The sequence below is a fragment of the Curcuma longa genome, chromosome 7, assembly GCF_044706935.1.
Source record: "Curcuma longa cultivar G26 ecotype Majalengka, Jawa Barat chromosome 7, ITB_CL_G26_1.1, whole genome shotgun sequence".
NCBI lineage: Eukaryota > Viridiplantae > Streptophyta > Magnoliopsida > Zingiberales > Zingiberaceae > Curcuma > Curcuma longa.
The window spans coordinates 1,707,640-1,723,206 of NC_133867.1; the positions used below are offsets into that span (position 1 = coordinate 1,707,640).

General features: G+C 35.7%; 1 protein-coding gene across 1 annotated transcript; it reads left to right on the top strand.

Annotated features, from left to right (window-relative positions):
• Window positions 1-11,372: 11,372 nt before the first annotated feature.
• Window positions 11,373-15,311, top strand: LOC141831754 (uncharacterized). Its single transcript, XM_074719158.1, has 5 exons — window positions 11,373-12,598; window positions 13,656-14,396; window positions 14,664-14,712; window positions 14,795-15,021; window positions 15,105-15,311. The coding sequence occupies exons 2-5, from the start codon at window positions 14,385-14,387 to the stop codon at window positions 15,309-15,311; spliced, it is 495 nt and encodes a 164-aa protein (XP_074575259.1). The 5' UTR covers window positions 11,373-12,598; window positions 13,656-14,384.
• The last annotated feature ends 256 nt before the right edge of the window (window positions 15,312-15,567 follow it).

Below are 15,567 nucleotides of genomic sequence, written 5' to 3' on the forward strand. Positions count from 1 at the left end.
ACTTCATCCGCCGTTCTCTTCTTTTGCTACCACGACTCCAACCATGGCATCCGGAGTTCCATGGTACGAGCGTCAGATCTCGAGATGCGACAAAACTACTATTTCTCTACTCTGCATGCAATATAACATCCCTGAGGATCATCAAATCAGTCTTCCTGCTTCCAATCATCGTCCCCACAAGCTTCCGTCAGGTTACGTCACCTGCTTTCTTAGTCAAATGACAAATGGCTTGCGGTTTCCACTTCCTGCCTTCCTGGTAGAACTCGCTTCCTTTTATTGTCTAAACCCTTTGCAATTTTCTCCCGAATCCTTCCTAATAATATGCGGGACTGTAATCCTTTGCCGCCTGTATAACATCTCTTTAGATACACCCCTATTCAATTCCTTCTACTCGCTGGGAAAGTCGCAGAGCAACATCTTCTCCTTCGCCGTCCGATCGGGATTCAAGCTCCTGAGCGACCTGCCTGCCCCGCCAGAAGGGTGGGAGCAACATTTCTTTTATATCAAGCCTCCCCAAGCATACACCTGGGCCACTCGATGGACTCCCGATCGTCCTCCTAGACCTCTGGACGACGAATCTCCGTCTTGTCCAGTCGGGGAGGAAGTTAGACAGTGGCTTGCTGGTCTCCAGTTCAAGGTGAAGGACCTGATTGCCAATGAGGTTCTACTGTATAGGGCAGGATTGAGTCCCGCCGAGGTCAAGCTGGGCGATAATCTATGTGAGTGTAATGTGAGCGAGCCCATTCCCTCTTATGTTTCTCGACTAAGTGATTCCATGTCATTCTGCAAATCAGCTCATGTTGGATGCCTCCACGGATCAAACTCTGAAATGGGGACTGACATGCCCTGATAACCTCAGGGTTGACGACGAACTGGAAGGAGACTCCTGGGCTCGGCCCCCAATGAAAACCAAGGGTACCCGGGGGCCCCAATCAAAGCCGAAAAAGGCACCGCCGATAACAAGGTCAAGAGCGTTGGGGAGCCGGCGGAGAATGAGCCGGTCCTTGATACGTCATTCCAACAAGGGGCGATCGTAACTTTCGAGTCCCAAGAGACAACTTCAATCGTCAGGCCTCCGGAAGACTGTCCTCAAGCAACGGTTATAACAACCAAGTCCTCCAAGGCACGACCACGAGAGAAGGCCTTGGTAATCAAGTCCCTAGAGGAAGATCAACCAGGAACCAAGAAACGGTCTATCGATGATATCACTCCACCAACTTCACCCAGGGGCTCCCCCAAGTCCAAGAAAAGGAAAGGAAAGAGGCCAGTGATGGAAGAGACACCACGCAAGCCGAGTTCCAATGAAGACCGAGGACAAGCACCACGAGAGACTTCCCCATCGGTTTGGGAGAACCCTGCTCCTGGGTTTTTTCTTGACACTTCCCCTCTCGGTGCCTCGTCCTCCTCTCAACATCCATCGGCATTCCGGGTGGATGCTAGCCTTGTGGACCCTCCAGAATCTGTAAGGGAGTGGCTTCACCATTTCGAGCTGGAGGTTCTTCCTCGGCTGGGCCTGATTGAGATCAACGAGATCTTGATTGAAGCCAATGCCAAGGTTAGGCGCTCATGTTTTTCGATCCCTCTGCGTTACTCTAGCTCTCATGTTAGGCTGCATAAATGATTTCATCATTTTATGTTCTCTTAAGCAACTAGATAGGACTTATTGACAGCAGAAGGTGAAACCGTCACTTTGGCGGCTCCTCCAATGTAGCGCCCCACTATCTGGAAGGGGGTGAATCAAGGGGGACTTAGCCCTTAATAACAGTAGCGCCTATCGGAGGGGGTGAGGCAATCAACAGAGTATTCCATAGCTGTTGGGATTTAACCCTAGGCCTATTGACAGCAACACCCTTGCAGGAACCATCTGCGCCAACCTGTGGGGGCAACTAGATAGGACTTATGGTTTGCCTTTTTGTTGCCACAGTCACCATAATTTTCTTTTTCTGAAGCATAATGCTCAAAAATGGTGCTTCTGATTAGATGTTGATTACATGTGAAATTATGATGCTAGGGTTGGGCAGGGTCATTCATATTCCTCTTGCAAATATGCAGCCTAACTTCTATAGTTATTGGATATGGATGAATTTGACATTTTTCACCTATGACAAACAATATGTGACTATTTGGATAGAAGATTCATGTGTTTCATAGCTTTTTGCCTCTGTAAAGATTGCCAAGAGTCCCAGATGAGATTCTTTGCTTCAATACATAAATTTTTAGTTACAAATATAATTGCTTTGCAGATAATGTATACTTGGCTTGACCTACTAATATTAGCTGCGTTCACAGCTGACACTTTCCTGTAATAGGATCAATGCAACCATTTTCTCACTCCATCTGATGAAATTTGAGCAAGCTAAACCAACGCTTTGCAATATCTAGAATTTGCTTATTGTAGCTTTATCAATTCAAGTTCAACATGAGATATTCATATTATTCTCTTAGCTATTGTGGATGTGAAACAACCATATTTAAACTGATAACTTAAGTTGGTTGATGATGTTGTTAATTTTCTGATAAAATTGCTATATATATTTTCATCAGAGTTCATGTTTTGCATACCTTATCTTGATTGTATGGTTAGTTAGTGTATGTTTGGCTGGCTAATCGCTTTGTATATGCTGACTACTTTACTTAATGGTGCTCTATTTATTATTTAGTGTCTTGATTTGATGTGTTTTATTTTTTTGTAGGAAGAGTTCCAGCTTGCATTATTTAAGATTGGAAAGAGGGAAAATCTTTTTGCAAACAGGGTACTATGTTATGGAGAGCTCCTTGTCCATATTGGTCATCTTTTTTCAACATGTTTGCATTAATTGATGTGTGAATTTGTTCTTGTCATTGAGAATTGCGTGGAATCTAGCTATTTTCGACATTTTTACACTAATTAATGTGTGAATTTATAAATGCTAATTGAGAATTGCAGACATTGAGAATTACACGGAATCTATGTAGCAACACAATATTGTAATTATAAATTACAGAATTATTAATTGTTTCATTTAAATAAAATATAATATATGGAATTTAAAATAAATTTGAGATGAATTTATAAATAAATTTTTATAAAATATCTAAGTTTCATCTTTCCCAAAGATGTATTTTATTTCCATTATACTCCTCCTGTCTAAAGTATCTTTTCTCTCTTTTTTTTTTCTTTGTCAACTCGGGTATTAGTGGCAGATCAAGATAAAAAAAAAAAAACTTAATTATATTATTGATTTTCCTATACTCAAATTATTTTTAAAAAAAATTTAATCATTAAACTTGAATTATTTTTAATTTTAATAAAAAACACAAAAAGGTTAATAAAAGTACTTTTTATTTTTAATATCTAATTATAAAAGAATAAAATAAAAAATAAAATATATGTTTTTTTCAAAAATCAACATCATGGTGATGCAAAATTTTTAAAATCAATATCAATAATAACGATTTTTTAAAATCAATACCATAATATTTTATTTTTCTTATACAGAATAGTATTGATTTTCGAAGATTAACACCAATATAATAATCTTCTTAGAATAACAAGTCCATAAAGTTATTCAAATAATAAAGGAAGACACATATAGCTAAACTCCGGAATATTGAAATGAATCTAATCAGAGCTCTTTAAATCAATTAATAAATTTTGACTAAAATTATTAATGGACATAGGAGATTTAAATTTTTGAAAAATTGATATGTAATAAAAGAGGATAGTCATTGAAGGTATTTATGATGTTTGTGTTTGTTTTTGATATCCTTATAATAAGTTATGTGAAACTTTGAAAATTTTCTGATCATTGTTGTTAATGACTTAATGACTCGAACTAATAGCGTCGAGCATGTATAAATGCCGGGACACTTCAAGATCTGTAGCACTTGAAATGGATTCAATGAAAGCTTCGAGAATGTGAATTTTTGAAAATTTGACATGTAATGAAAAAGTGTAGTGCATTGAAGATATTTATGATGTCCATGCCTAATTCTAACATCTCTAAGAAAAATTATATATATACGCCAATTGTCGTGAAGTCTGAAACTTTGAAAACCTTTGATCACTGTTGTTAATGATTTCAAGTTGATACTTCTAAACATGTATAAGCTCTGTGACACTTCAAAAACTTATAACACTTTGAATAAGTTTGATTAGAGTTTTCTAAATCTATCAATGAATTTTGACTGAACTCTATCGATGAACTTAGGGATTTGAATTTCTAAAAAATTGACATATAATGGAAGAACTGAGTGCATTGAAGGTATATATGATGTCCATGTATAATTTTGACATTCCTACAATAAATTATGTCTACTCATTGTTTTAAAGTTTGAAATTTTGAATCACTATTATTAATGATTTTAAGTTGATAGATCTGGGCACATATAGACTACAGGATATTCCACAAACTTATAGTATTTATAATGAGTTCGGTCAAAGTTCTCTAGATCTATTAATGTGTTTCGACCAAAACTCATTGATGGATCATGAACTTAAGGGATTTGAATTTTTGACAATCGACATGTAATAGAAGAATTGAGTGTGGAAAAGATAGATATGATGTGTAAACTCATCCTGAATCTTGTAAACGAAATTATAATTATTTATCAAATTGACATATACTCCAATGCTGCTTTCAAAAGATCAACATCACTATAATACTAGTTTCTAAAATCAACACTATATTGGTGTTATATTTGGAAATCAACACCACTTTATATAAGAAGAACAATATATAATATGTCCCCGGGGCCTAGTTGAGTTGTTACGACCGAGTAGATTTGTTGAAGTAGATAAGGGTCGAATCTCGATGAAGTCGAGGTAATGGGGCCACCTAGTGGAATGATCCAAATAGTCTAATGGCGTAGAATGATCCAAATAGTCAAATATAAATATGATATTAGTAAGGGATATAGTCTAATGGCGTAGAATGATCTAAATAGTCGATCTTACCTAGTGGAATACGATTTGATTATTATTTTTGTATCAAATAAATTTGAACTATTTAACAATGAATAAATTTTTATTTTTGTAAAATTAAAAATATGAAAAAAAACATAATAATAATATATGTTATTTTTTTCTTAATTGAAAAAATTCATGGAAAAGAAATAGACTATGCTAATTTTTTCAAATAATTTATTTTTATTTATTATTTATTTTTTGTAATTAGATATTAAAATAGAAAAAATACTTTTAATTTTTTATTACTTTTCTTTTGTATTTTTAATTTTTTATTACTTTTCTTTTGTATTTTTAATTTTTTATCAAAAATTTTAAAATTAAAATAAAAATGTATAAATTTAAAGAATTATTCTAAATTTAATGATTAATTTTTTTAAAAAAATAATTTTAGTATATTAAAGTTTAATAATATAATTAAGAAAATTTTAAGAAATGAACAAAAGATGATGAGACACTCTTAACGTGCTCAGGGTTTTTTTTAGGGTGCCCCGGGGCATAGCTGAGTTGGTTACGACGCATTAGAGTTGTAGAAGAGGGCAAGAGTTCGAATCCTGACGAAGCCAGGCAATACCCGTGACCAACTGCAGTTTCTCGATTTACCTTCTCACAAATGGTCGTGGGGCTGATCGTGTGGGGCCGTTGGGTGACGGATTTCACCTTTAGCAGAAGAAACGGGATCGCGATTGGGATGCTACAGGACCGGTTTATATCCTCTCTTAACGGGTTTCGGATCCCTACCCGTTAACCCCAATAACCTAAACCCACGTAGCGTCGCTCCACATTCTGCGCCGTCCTGATGTCAGTCTTCGCCGTCCTGATGTCGGTCTTGATGTTCTCTCGAAACCTTCAGACGGACCTCCCTCCGATGCGGCCACCTCCTCCGACGCGACCACCTCCGACGGACCTCCTGATAATTAGCATTTTCTACGGATAATTTAGGGTTAGATTGAACCGGTTTGATCGCATTTTATGACATAAATTAGGGTTTGTTGGGTTGATTCGTTATCTAGATGAATTTTTGATGTTATTCTGTTTTTTCATTAAATTATGACATTTACGGATATTAATTGATTGTAATTTATTTTGTAGGAAATTCAAATTGGAGAAAAATCAGTTCTGATTCGAGTCCGGGTTAATTCGGATTCAATTTGACTAAATCAGATGCAAAATTGGCTTGGTTTAAGCTGTTGGTTCAACTCGAGTTCGGATCAAGTTCAAATTCAGCCCAAACCGATTGGAAATTGGTCAAACCAGCTCAAAGCACAAGCTAGCCCAAACCCTAATGGATTTGATTCAGCCAGTCCAATTGAAATTGGCTCAGCTCAAGCCCAAATCAGTTTCAAACCCTAATTAAGCCCATTGGCCCGGTTCAAAGCTACTTCACCCGGTTCAACCAAATTAAATTCGGTGCCGGTCCAATTTCATTACCCGGTTCAATGGGTTCACTGTGGTCGGTTCACAAGCTAGGGTTTAAAAGGTCTTCGCCGGTTCACCGCAGAATGGAGTTCGCGATTTTTTAGGTCTTCTTCTTCTCCTCTTCTCGTCGCGACGCCGCCACCGAGCTCCGCCGTCGCGCGCGAACCACCGCCGTCATCTCCCCCTCCGAACAGCCACCAAGCTGCGGCTGGCGTCCACGAAGATCCGCGAGCACCGACGCCACCGCAGGAGTCCTCGCAGTGAGCGGAGTGCCCGGCGAACGGCTTCTTTATCCCCGACGGTCGATCTGTCGTCGTGAGCGGAGTGCCCGGCGACAGGCGGCCGACGTTTTCCCACACAGCAGCGTACTTCGCCGTGAGCGGAGTGCCCGACGGAGTTCGTTGTCTGCACGCACCCACCGGAGTCCGGCACGGGACGCCGGGCCGAATTCAGACCGCCTCCTCCACCGAGAACGCGAGTAAGTTTCTGTTTGGATTTTCTAACCTGTCTGTGGTTTGCAGCAGGAAGAGAGTACAGCAGTGGCAAATCTTGAGTTCTTCCCCGATTTGAGCTCGCCGGCGGTTGGTCTATCTCCGGCGGCGCTTGTTCATCCACGTTGGTGCAAGTTGCTCAGAATGGTGTATGCTGCCGTTTGGGAGCTGATTGGAGCCATCCATCCCCCTTCCATCCATCCGTCCACTTTCATCCATCGTTCCCTGTTTCTCCTCTCTTCAATGGAGCCGGCGCTGTTGAGGGAAGGATTCAAACCCTAACTTTAGCTTTCTTTCTTTAGCTTTGTTAGATGCTAACTTTAAACATTAAAAAAACCCCCTGTTTTTCTTTTCTTTGTTTGTAATTCAGAATGGAATAATTGTTGAATTGGATATTGTTGTTTGAGTTGAAACATCTTGTGATATGGTTCGTTTTTGTGATTCCACACTTGTGCTTCAATTGAATGTGTTGATTTTGTGATAGGAAGTTGTTGAGTAGATTGGGTATAATATGTTTTAATGGTGTTAGCCGGTTGAAGGATTCTGTGTTGTTGTGTTTTAATTGTATGTGGTAGTTGTGGTAATGGATGGTTTGGTTTGTATATGGGATGTTTGTGTATGTATGTTGATTTGGTGTTAATACAATAATCTGTGAAAGTGTAACAAGTTGTATATTGATTTAGTTGTAGGTTATTTATTGTTGTATGTCGTGTAAATGAAATTTGTTTGTAGATTTATTTCTTGGTGTTGGAATTGTAAGTCACTATGAATTAGGTTTGTAATTATTGTGAGTGTATATATGAGTGTTGAATGATACCTGATGTGAGATTAGGATTTAGCTATGTGGGTATGATGTTGTATGCTTAATGTATAGAATTCATTTTGTATATTAAATTTTGTTAATAAATGTCACTTTTATATCATTGGTTGAATAAATGTATAATTAAGACTGTGTATTCTGTATACTTAGGATTCTTTTATTAATTGTAGATTAAATTGTAAATAAATAAAGTGTAGATATTTAGGATGAATAAAACACAATAAAACCCTACAATAGTCTAAAATAAATATCCTGTCATTGAGTCCGAGAGAGAGACGACCCGGACCTCCCTATACCAATTAAAACGATAATAAGAGGTTTGGTAAATAAATAAATAATTAATTTTGATGGGTGTAAGTGACACAAATAAATAAGGGAAATATGTACATAAATAACAAATAATTCCCATACAAAATACATCGCATCAAAATTTTGGCGCCGTTGCCGGGGATTCATATGATGTTTGTTTATTTTAGACTGTACATAGGTGTTCTTATTTGTTTATTCATCTCATTTGTTCATTCTTTTGTTTGTTTATTCATTGATTCATTTATTCATTCATTTATTCTTTTGTTCATTTGTCTATTCTTTTATTCTTAATTATTTAATTCTTTTATTCTAATGATCTTGAGGGTGTTGATTTTAGGTGCACTATGACTTTGTCGTGGCTTGTCTATATTGGAGAGGTGCACGAAAGTGTAGGGAATTGCACTGAGTCCCTAGGATCACTTTCTTTTATTTTGTCTGGATCCGTCTGCAGAGTTGAGAACCCAGGGCGATCAGGAATCAAGGGACTCCTCTAGCGACGATCCATCTTCCCAGGGAAAGGGGAGTAATCTATATCTTTTCTTGTTTTTCTTTCTTTTTTGTGTATATACCTGTTTATTTTCTTTTGCTTCTTTTCTGTAAATAGGATGTGTATAAGTAGGATGTGTATAGTTTTAGTTCTTTTTGTTAAATAGGATGTGTATATATATTCGTTATTGTATGTTTTCTTTCTTTGTACATATCATGACTTGATTAGTTTAGGATGTATATACGATTTTTTATTTTTTTTAGCTTAGGTTGTAAATAAATGGATAACTTAGTTTAGGATTTTTGTATTTATTTATGATTCTTCCCCAATAAATTTTCCTCCCTTGCATGACTTAATCATCTTAGGAATTGCGATAACTTAGTTATCTAGGTTTGTCGAGTTTTAGAGGTTCATAGACATGAAGGAGTTCTTGGATTATGTGAGGAGACAACTTAGTGATGGATTTTACCTTAAATAGTTGAGATGATGACTATTTCTTATACCTAGTGAGGACTGAGCCTGATTTCCTTGTTGTGTGGCACTTATGGTAAATGTCACTCTAGAACTTGCTCCAATTCTGTCGAGACCACATTACCATAGGGTTGCATAATTTTATGAAGATCATTCTTTCATTCCTTTATTCATTCATTCTTTTCTATTTAGTATAGGTTTTCGAATAATCCATTTCTTGTGTATCCTATTTTTCCTTTCCATCTCTTTCATTTCATCCCCTTGGATGTGGGAACTTTGATTGCTGAGATGATATTTTGCCCGGGACGGACAAAAATTTAAGTGTGGGGGTGTGTGTAGAGAGTTCACCATTGACAGACTAGTAGTTTTGTTTTGGTTGCTTTTTATTTTTAGTTGGTTGTATTTTTATTTTGTTTCATTTTTTTGTTTTAGTATAGGTTGAAAAAAAAGCTTATGTGAAAAAAAAAGAGAAAAAGCTTCTGTTAAAAAAAAAGGAAAAAGAAAAAAAAGAAAGAAAAAAAAAAAAAAAAAACAGAGAAAAAAAAAGAAATGAAAAAAAAAAAAAAAAGTGAAAAAAAAAAAAAGAAAAAAAAGAAAGAAAAAAAAAAAAAAACAGATTCGAAAAAAAAGAAATGAAAAAAAATGAAAAAAAATTTTGGTTCTTTTTGGTTGAAATAAAATAAAAATAAAGGTTTGAGTTGGTGAAAATTATTTGGGATAGTTGGTAGTGAGTTTTTGCATTTTTGATTTCTCCTATTGAGTTTTATTGTAGACATGAGATGGTTTAGTGTAGGAGAGATTAGAAGTTGTTACCTTGCTATTAGCTCACCCCACATTAGCTTGGTTTGAGTTTTACCCGGCATGATTCATCATTGACTCATCTATGAAGCATGTTATTTTTTCATTTCTTCCACTTGTATTTATTTTCTCTATTCTTTTCCCTTACACATTATTTTCTTTTCCTTATTCATTATTCATTATTCTCTTGTTCATTCTTTATTCATTATTCTTTTGCAATAAATCTTCATGGATTATGTAATTTTATGCATATGATAGTGGTGGAGATTAGAAGAAGAGCAAGCATATGGTAGTGCATGATCCATAGGTTGCTTGAGAGAGATCCACTTTTCACACGATTATGAGGATGAGCGCCACATTATTTATCCTGTGAGGTTTTTTTTTGTAGTCATCATTCTCAATTTATTTAGGGTGAATTGAAATTGCTATTTTGTTGATCCATGTATGAATTGAATTCTAGATTGCTTGGATTTCTACGATTTGACATTCTCATTTAACTTGTTGTTGTAATTTTCTAATTTGATTGATATTGTAGGGTGGAAAATAATGTATATTAGTTACTTTCACGGTACGTGAAAGAATAAGTGTGGGGGATAGCCGCACCTATAACGAAAAAGAAAATACAATAAAATGATAAATTAGGCAACAATGACCATATGAATACTAACAATAATTTGGTAACTTAGAATAAATATTAAGATTTCATTCAACAAAAAAAATCAAAGTATACCTGCCATGCCACCAAAATGTATAACAGACTGTATGGGTAAATCATATACCTCAACCAAGCCTATTACTCCTAATACAATTAAGCTGAAAGATAATAATTTATCAAATATCATCCGTTTGTTTTTATGAACCTCCATCAAATCCTTTTTCAAGAAAAAAATGGTTTTCCATTGGTAAAGAAAGCAAACGATACAAAGTCCAATTGCTCCTTTCCATGATTGTGAAATATACTCTGTAATAACGATTGTCATCATGGTTGGTGGTACAATCCAAAGAAAACCTCTGTATAATAGTATGATAAAAAAAGTCAATAGAATATCTTTAAAGGCAAATGTATGAATTAAAAAACACAATAAACTGTGCTAATTTATTAGAATGACAATCAAAGAACTTTTTTGTCTACTTAATAGAATAAATCATACTAGCAATAATACTGAAAATAGAACCCTTTTTCTAGCACCAAGGCTCTTGAATTGTAAAAAAGGGTTCTATTTTCAGTATTATTGCTAGTATGATTTATCCTATTAAGTAGACAAAAGAGTTTTTTGATTGTCATTCTAATAAATTAGCACAGTTTATTGTGTTTTTTAATTCATACATTTGCCTTTAAAGATATTCTATTGACTTTTTTTATCATACTATTATACAGAGGTTTTCTTTGGATTGCACCAAGCATGATGCCAATCGTTATTACAGAGTATATTTCACAATCATGGAAGGAGCAATTGGGCTTTGTATCGTTTGCTTTCTTTACCAATGGAAAATCATTTTTTTCTTGAAAAAGGATTTGATGGAGGTTCATAAAGACAAGCGGATGATATTTGATAAATTATTATCTTTCAGCTTAATTGTATTAGGAGTAATAGGCTTGGTTGAGGTATATGATTTATCCATACAGTCTGTTATACATTTTGGTGGCATGACAGGTATACTTTGATTTTTTTTGTTGAATGAAATCTTAATATTTATTCTAAGTTACCAAATTATTGTTAGTATTCATATGATCATTGTTGCCTAATTTATCATTGGGCTATATGTAGGAAAAATATTTTCTTCCATCATTTATCATACTTTGTCGGGGCTGTACTGTATGTTGCTTGATAAAGAAAAAAAAGGGAAGAGAATGCACCTTATGATCATTTGCATATGCAATATTTTTTGTTGATATAGAACTAATAATTCCATTGGCTATTGCTAAAGCTGATCTAATATATCTTTCTATCTTAAAGTGCAAAAAAATTGTATTTGATTATAAGTTAAAGAAAAAATATTTTGGAGATCTCTGATGCACTCCAATAAGGAAGTGGCATGTTTTTTGAAGCAACTATGTTAGCAGTTAATGAAAACAAATAATAGGACTATTTTCAAGTATCCATAAAGGACACTTGAATGCTGCCTCATCTAGTGTATAGGAAGGGGTGATAATGATGCTTGTATGCTCCAAAGGATGCATAGATGATGGATATAGCATCCTTTACCTTTTAGATAATTTCTAAGACTCCATTAAACACACTTCAATACTGCCTCTTCTTGTGTTCAGGAAGGGTGATAATAATGCTTGTATGCTCAAAAGGCTGCATAGATGTAAGGCATGCTCAAATATCTATTCAGCTTGTAGTTCTCGCAACACAACTTGTGTTTTATTAGTTTCACTACTAATTTTTCACATCTGTGTTATAGTTTGGTGATGGTTATATAATAGGGATTAAGATTTAAGATAGCCATGCAATTTGCAGTACGATTATTATCTTGGTGGATCTTCCATGTATATGTGCACATCGTTAATTATTCTCATACAGATTTATGGTTGTTGGCATTGAATAGCAAATCACCAAAATGTTGATAATAGTAGACTTATTTCAATTCTGAAGGCCTTAATAATCCGTGCCTTCTTCTTATGTATGCACATTGAAAATCCTTTCTTAATTTTTTTGTAACTAAAAAAAGTTGACGCAGGTATCAAGGGGTTTGTCTATTGGATGCAATAGATTCATTGCAGACACCTTTGAGGGATGTGTCAAAGTCTCTTATTCTTCCTATATGTGATGCTGTCAAGACCTCTATGGGGCAGGTTGCAGCAGCTTGTGGAAAATTGGAGACTGGGCCAATCCGTAATGGTTCAAATTAAGGTAAAATTTGGACACTGCTTACCATTAATTGCAAAATCTACTTTGGGCTAGCTACTTAATGCACACACATTATTAGTTAGTTTCCATGTAGCTTAACTATGTATTAGAATGCCTGCCTAATTGATGTTGCCATCTGTACTATAAAAAATTAGGTTGTTGCATTTGACATTGACTCAAAATTTATGGATTCAGTACCTTTGGAACCGTACACTTTATTGTAGGTTTGACTGTTAGGTTATAATAGATTACCTTAGGAAATGGTAAGGTTGCTGCTGAGTTGCTCCAGTTGCAAATGTGCGTGAAAGTTTCTAGCAGCTAAACGGTCTTCTCTGCTATTCAAGGGTAAAGGCTATGTGCATTGACCACGTTTTAAATTTCATATTGGGGAGAACCTTGTTCACTTATTCCATCCTTATTGCAAAATAACCATTTATGATTTTGATTATATATATATATTTGTCATAAATTAGTGGGTTTGCTGTTGACTCAGATCTCCAACATGGCAAGCTCATCTGGTTTGCTGCTATCTTACTATGAAACATTTCATAGACTATCAGTTTACTACTTAAATTTAATTTCTTGGAAATAAACAAAAAAAAAAAAAGGATGTCCAAGTATAAAACTGAACATTTGTTTTCATTTACTCTTCTGGCATTGGTGGGGTGTATGTCTTTTTTTTCTAATTAATTGCTAGGGAAAAGTAAAACAAGTGAATAATAAAAGGTTTCATGGGAAAAAAACTGATTGAAATTAGGTGTAGGTGATTTATTTTGTATATTGTAATCTCATAATCTTGCATTCCTGCTATATATATTTGTCGCTGATATATTTCCTCTTAATTATGAAAGAGTGAGTTCTAAAGGTACGGTGTAAACAGTAAGTTCATTTTGAAGTTGTCAGTCACACAAATCTATATCACACATTGATGTTCGACTATATATGCATGGTTGTTTTGTGCATCTAGTTGCATGCGCTGTTAATTTATTATTATATAATGAATGAATTTTGTGATTGACAATTCGTGATGATGGGATAATTTGGTTGGACTTGTGTGCAGGAGGTTCTGGTTATGCCTGCCTATAGGAGAGCTAGCTAGCTAGCAACAGTGCCGTCTGTCTGTCTATCGAGCTAGCGAGACTCAATCAGCTGCAATTTGGCAAGAGCTGGTGATCATATTGCTGTCACCTTACAAGCTATCGAGACTGGCCATGTTTTAGCTGCTGGTGGAGTGCTCTGTCATCCTGATTATCCAGTGCAAGTGGCTGGCTACTTGTTTGGAGCTAAGCTAAAGATACACTTGTCTTGGACATTCCAACACCGATATGATTCTAGTTGGATCTCAGGTCTGTCTGGCTTCGAAACCTAATACATTTGTCCAACCTCGGTCGACAAATTTAATTACCATCCCTCATCTTTAGAGAGAGAGATTAAAACAAAAAAATAGGTTCATACAGGTTGAATTCCATATATATACATCACGCAAAAGAGGCTGGCCGGCCGGCCTGGAAGGGTGTCGAAGATGCATGGTAGCATTGCAATGCTGGCTGGACATGAAGACTTTTCTGGAAAACATTTGTCTTCAAAACAGCGCCACACATCCTCAAGGGAAAACAAAATGCTGCTATATATCATAGAGGTAAAAACCATGTCGCCCGCCTATCTGTTAACTTGAGGTTCCGAGGAGTTCTCGAAATCTAAAGCCCTCGGAAGGAAGGAAGGACGTTCCTAAGTTCATCAGGAACTAACTACAATCGCAGTTGGCATTGTGACCACCCGGAGGATAGTCATGCAACCAAAGGTAAGCATGGGAAATTTCCCCTTGATTCCTTGTTTTTGTTTGGGGGGCTTGTCACAGTTCTCCTGCTATTTGCACCTCTTTGGAAGCCTTATGAAAATGATGGGGCTATTTCTTTGTGACATTTGTTTATGCAATTTCTACTTTTGCATTGTTGAAAATGTTATCTTTGGACCAATTGATACTGTTACTGCTCAGGCTCCTTGCCTGATTAAAAACACAAGAATATATTTCAAATTCAGTTAACACAAAGTTCTCTTGATTATTCAGGAGCATTTCTCCAATAGAAAGAGAAGTCATGACACTGTAGTTGCAAAAGGTAAATCTGCTATATGAAAAATGATTAATCTCTGTCAATTTGAAACATTTTGGTCATAGTCATTCCTACTGAATTTGCTCAGGTGGAACCTCTCATTCCCTCAGCAATGATGAATATAGTGGTGCTAATGCTCGATATTCTTATAGTGGAAGAGTGCGAACTGCCAAAAAACTTCCAGTCTCTGCCCCAGGAAGAGCAGCACTGTCTGGTTCTCAAAATAATATTGAAATGGATTTGTTGAGTTCTTCCATTTCTGGATCTGTCCCCATGTATGCTAAGTCTAATGGGGCAAATTCAGGAACCATAATGGTAGGATGTGAAAAGGGCATACATGATGAACCATGATCTTAGTTTCTCTTTTTAAAATATGTTTTTATCAATAGCTTTTTCAGGATGAACGTGAACTGAGGAGGGAAAAACGAAAACAATCTAACAGGGAATCAGCTAGAAGATCAAGGATGAGGAAGCAGGTATTATTTAGATTATTGAAATGTGTTCTTTGTTTCTTGTTCATTTTCTTCACCTTATCAGTTATCCATACTGTCAGAGTTACCAAAAATTCTGTAGCCTGTTGTATATCTCTCTTAAATTTGTGCTAAAGAAGAATGAAATTTTGTGGAGTCGACTTGCTTAAACAGAAAAATGGACTCTATCCAGTTTAAATCGTACGCATTCAGGTGCTATTCATTTGGTCGGTTTTTGTAGAGTACAACTATGATGTTGCAATCAACTACATTACCTAAATGTCCAAGTTAGTTTATTGTCAATTGATGTTATTCTATTTTATTTGTGATTTTCTTCTATCTTATACATATGGCGAACCATTCTTTGCAAGTGTTAAGAAGTAACAGTATA

What these genes read in the sequence shown, in the direction of transcription:
- LOC141831754 (XM_074719158.1), top strand. An exon ending in TGACACTGTAGTTGCAAAAG is followed by an intron (nt 14,713 to 14,794) that starts GTAAATCTGCTA and finishes GAATTTGCTCAG; the next exon opens with GTGGAACCTCTCATTCCCTC. An exon ending in CAAATTCAGGAACCATAATG is followed by an intron (nt 15,022 to 15,104) that starts GTAGGATGTGAA and finishes TAGCTTTTTCAG; the next exon opens with GATGAACGTGAACTGAGGAG.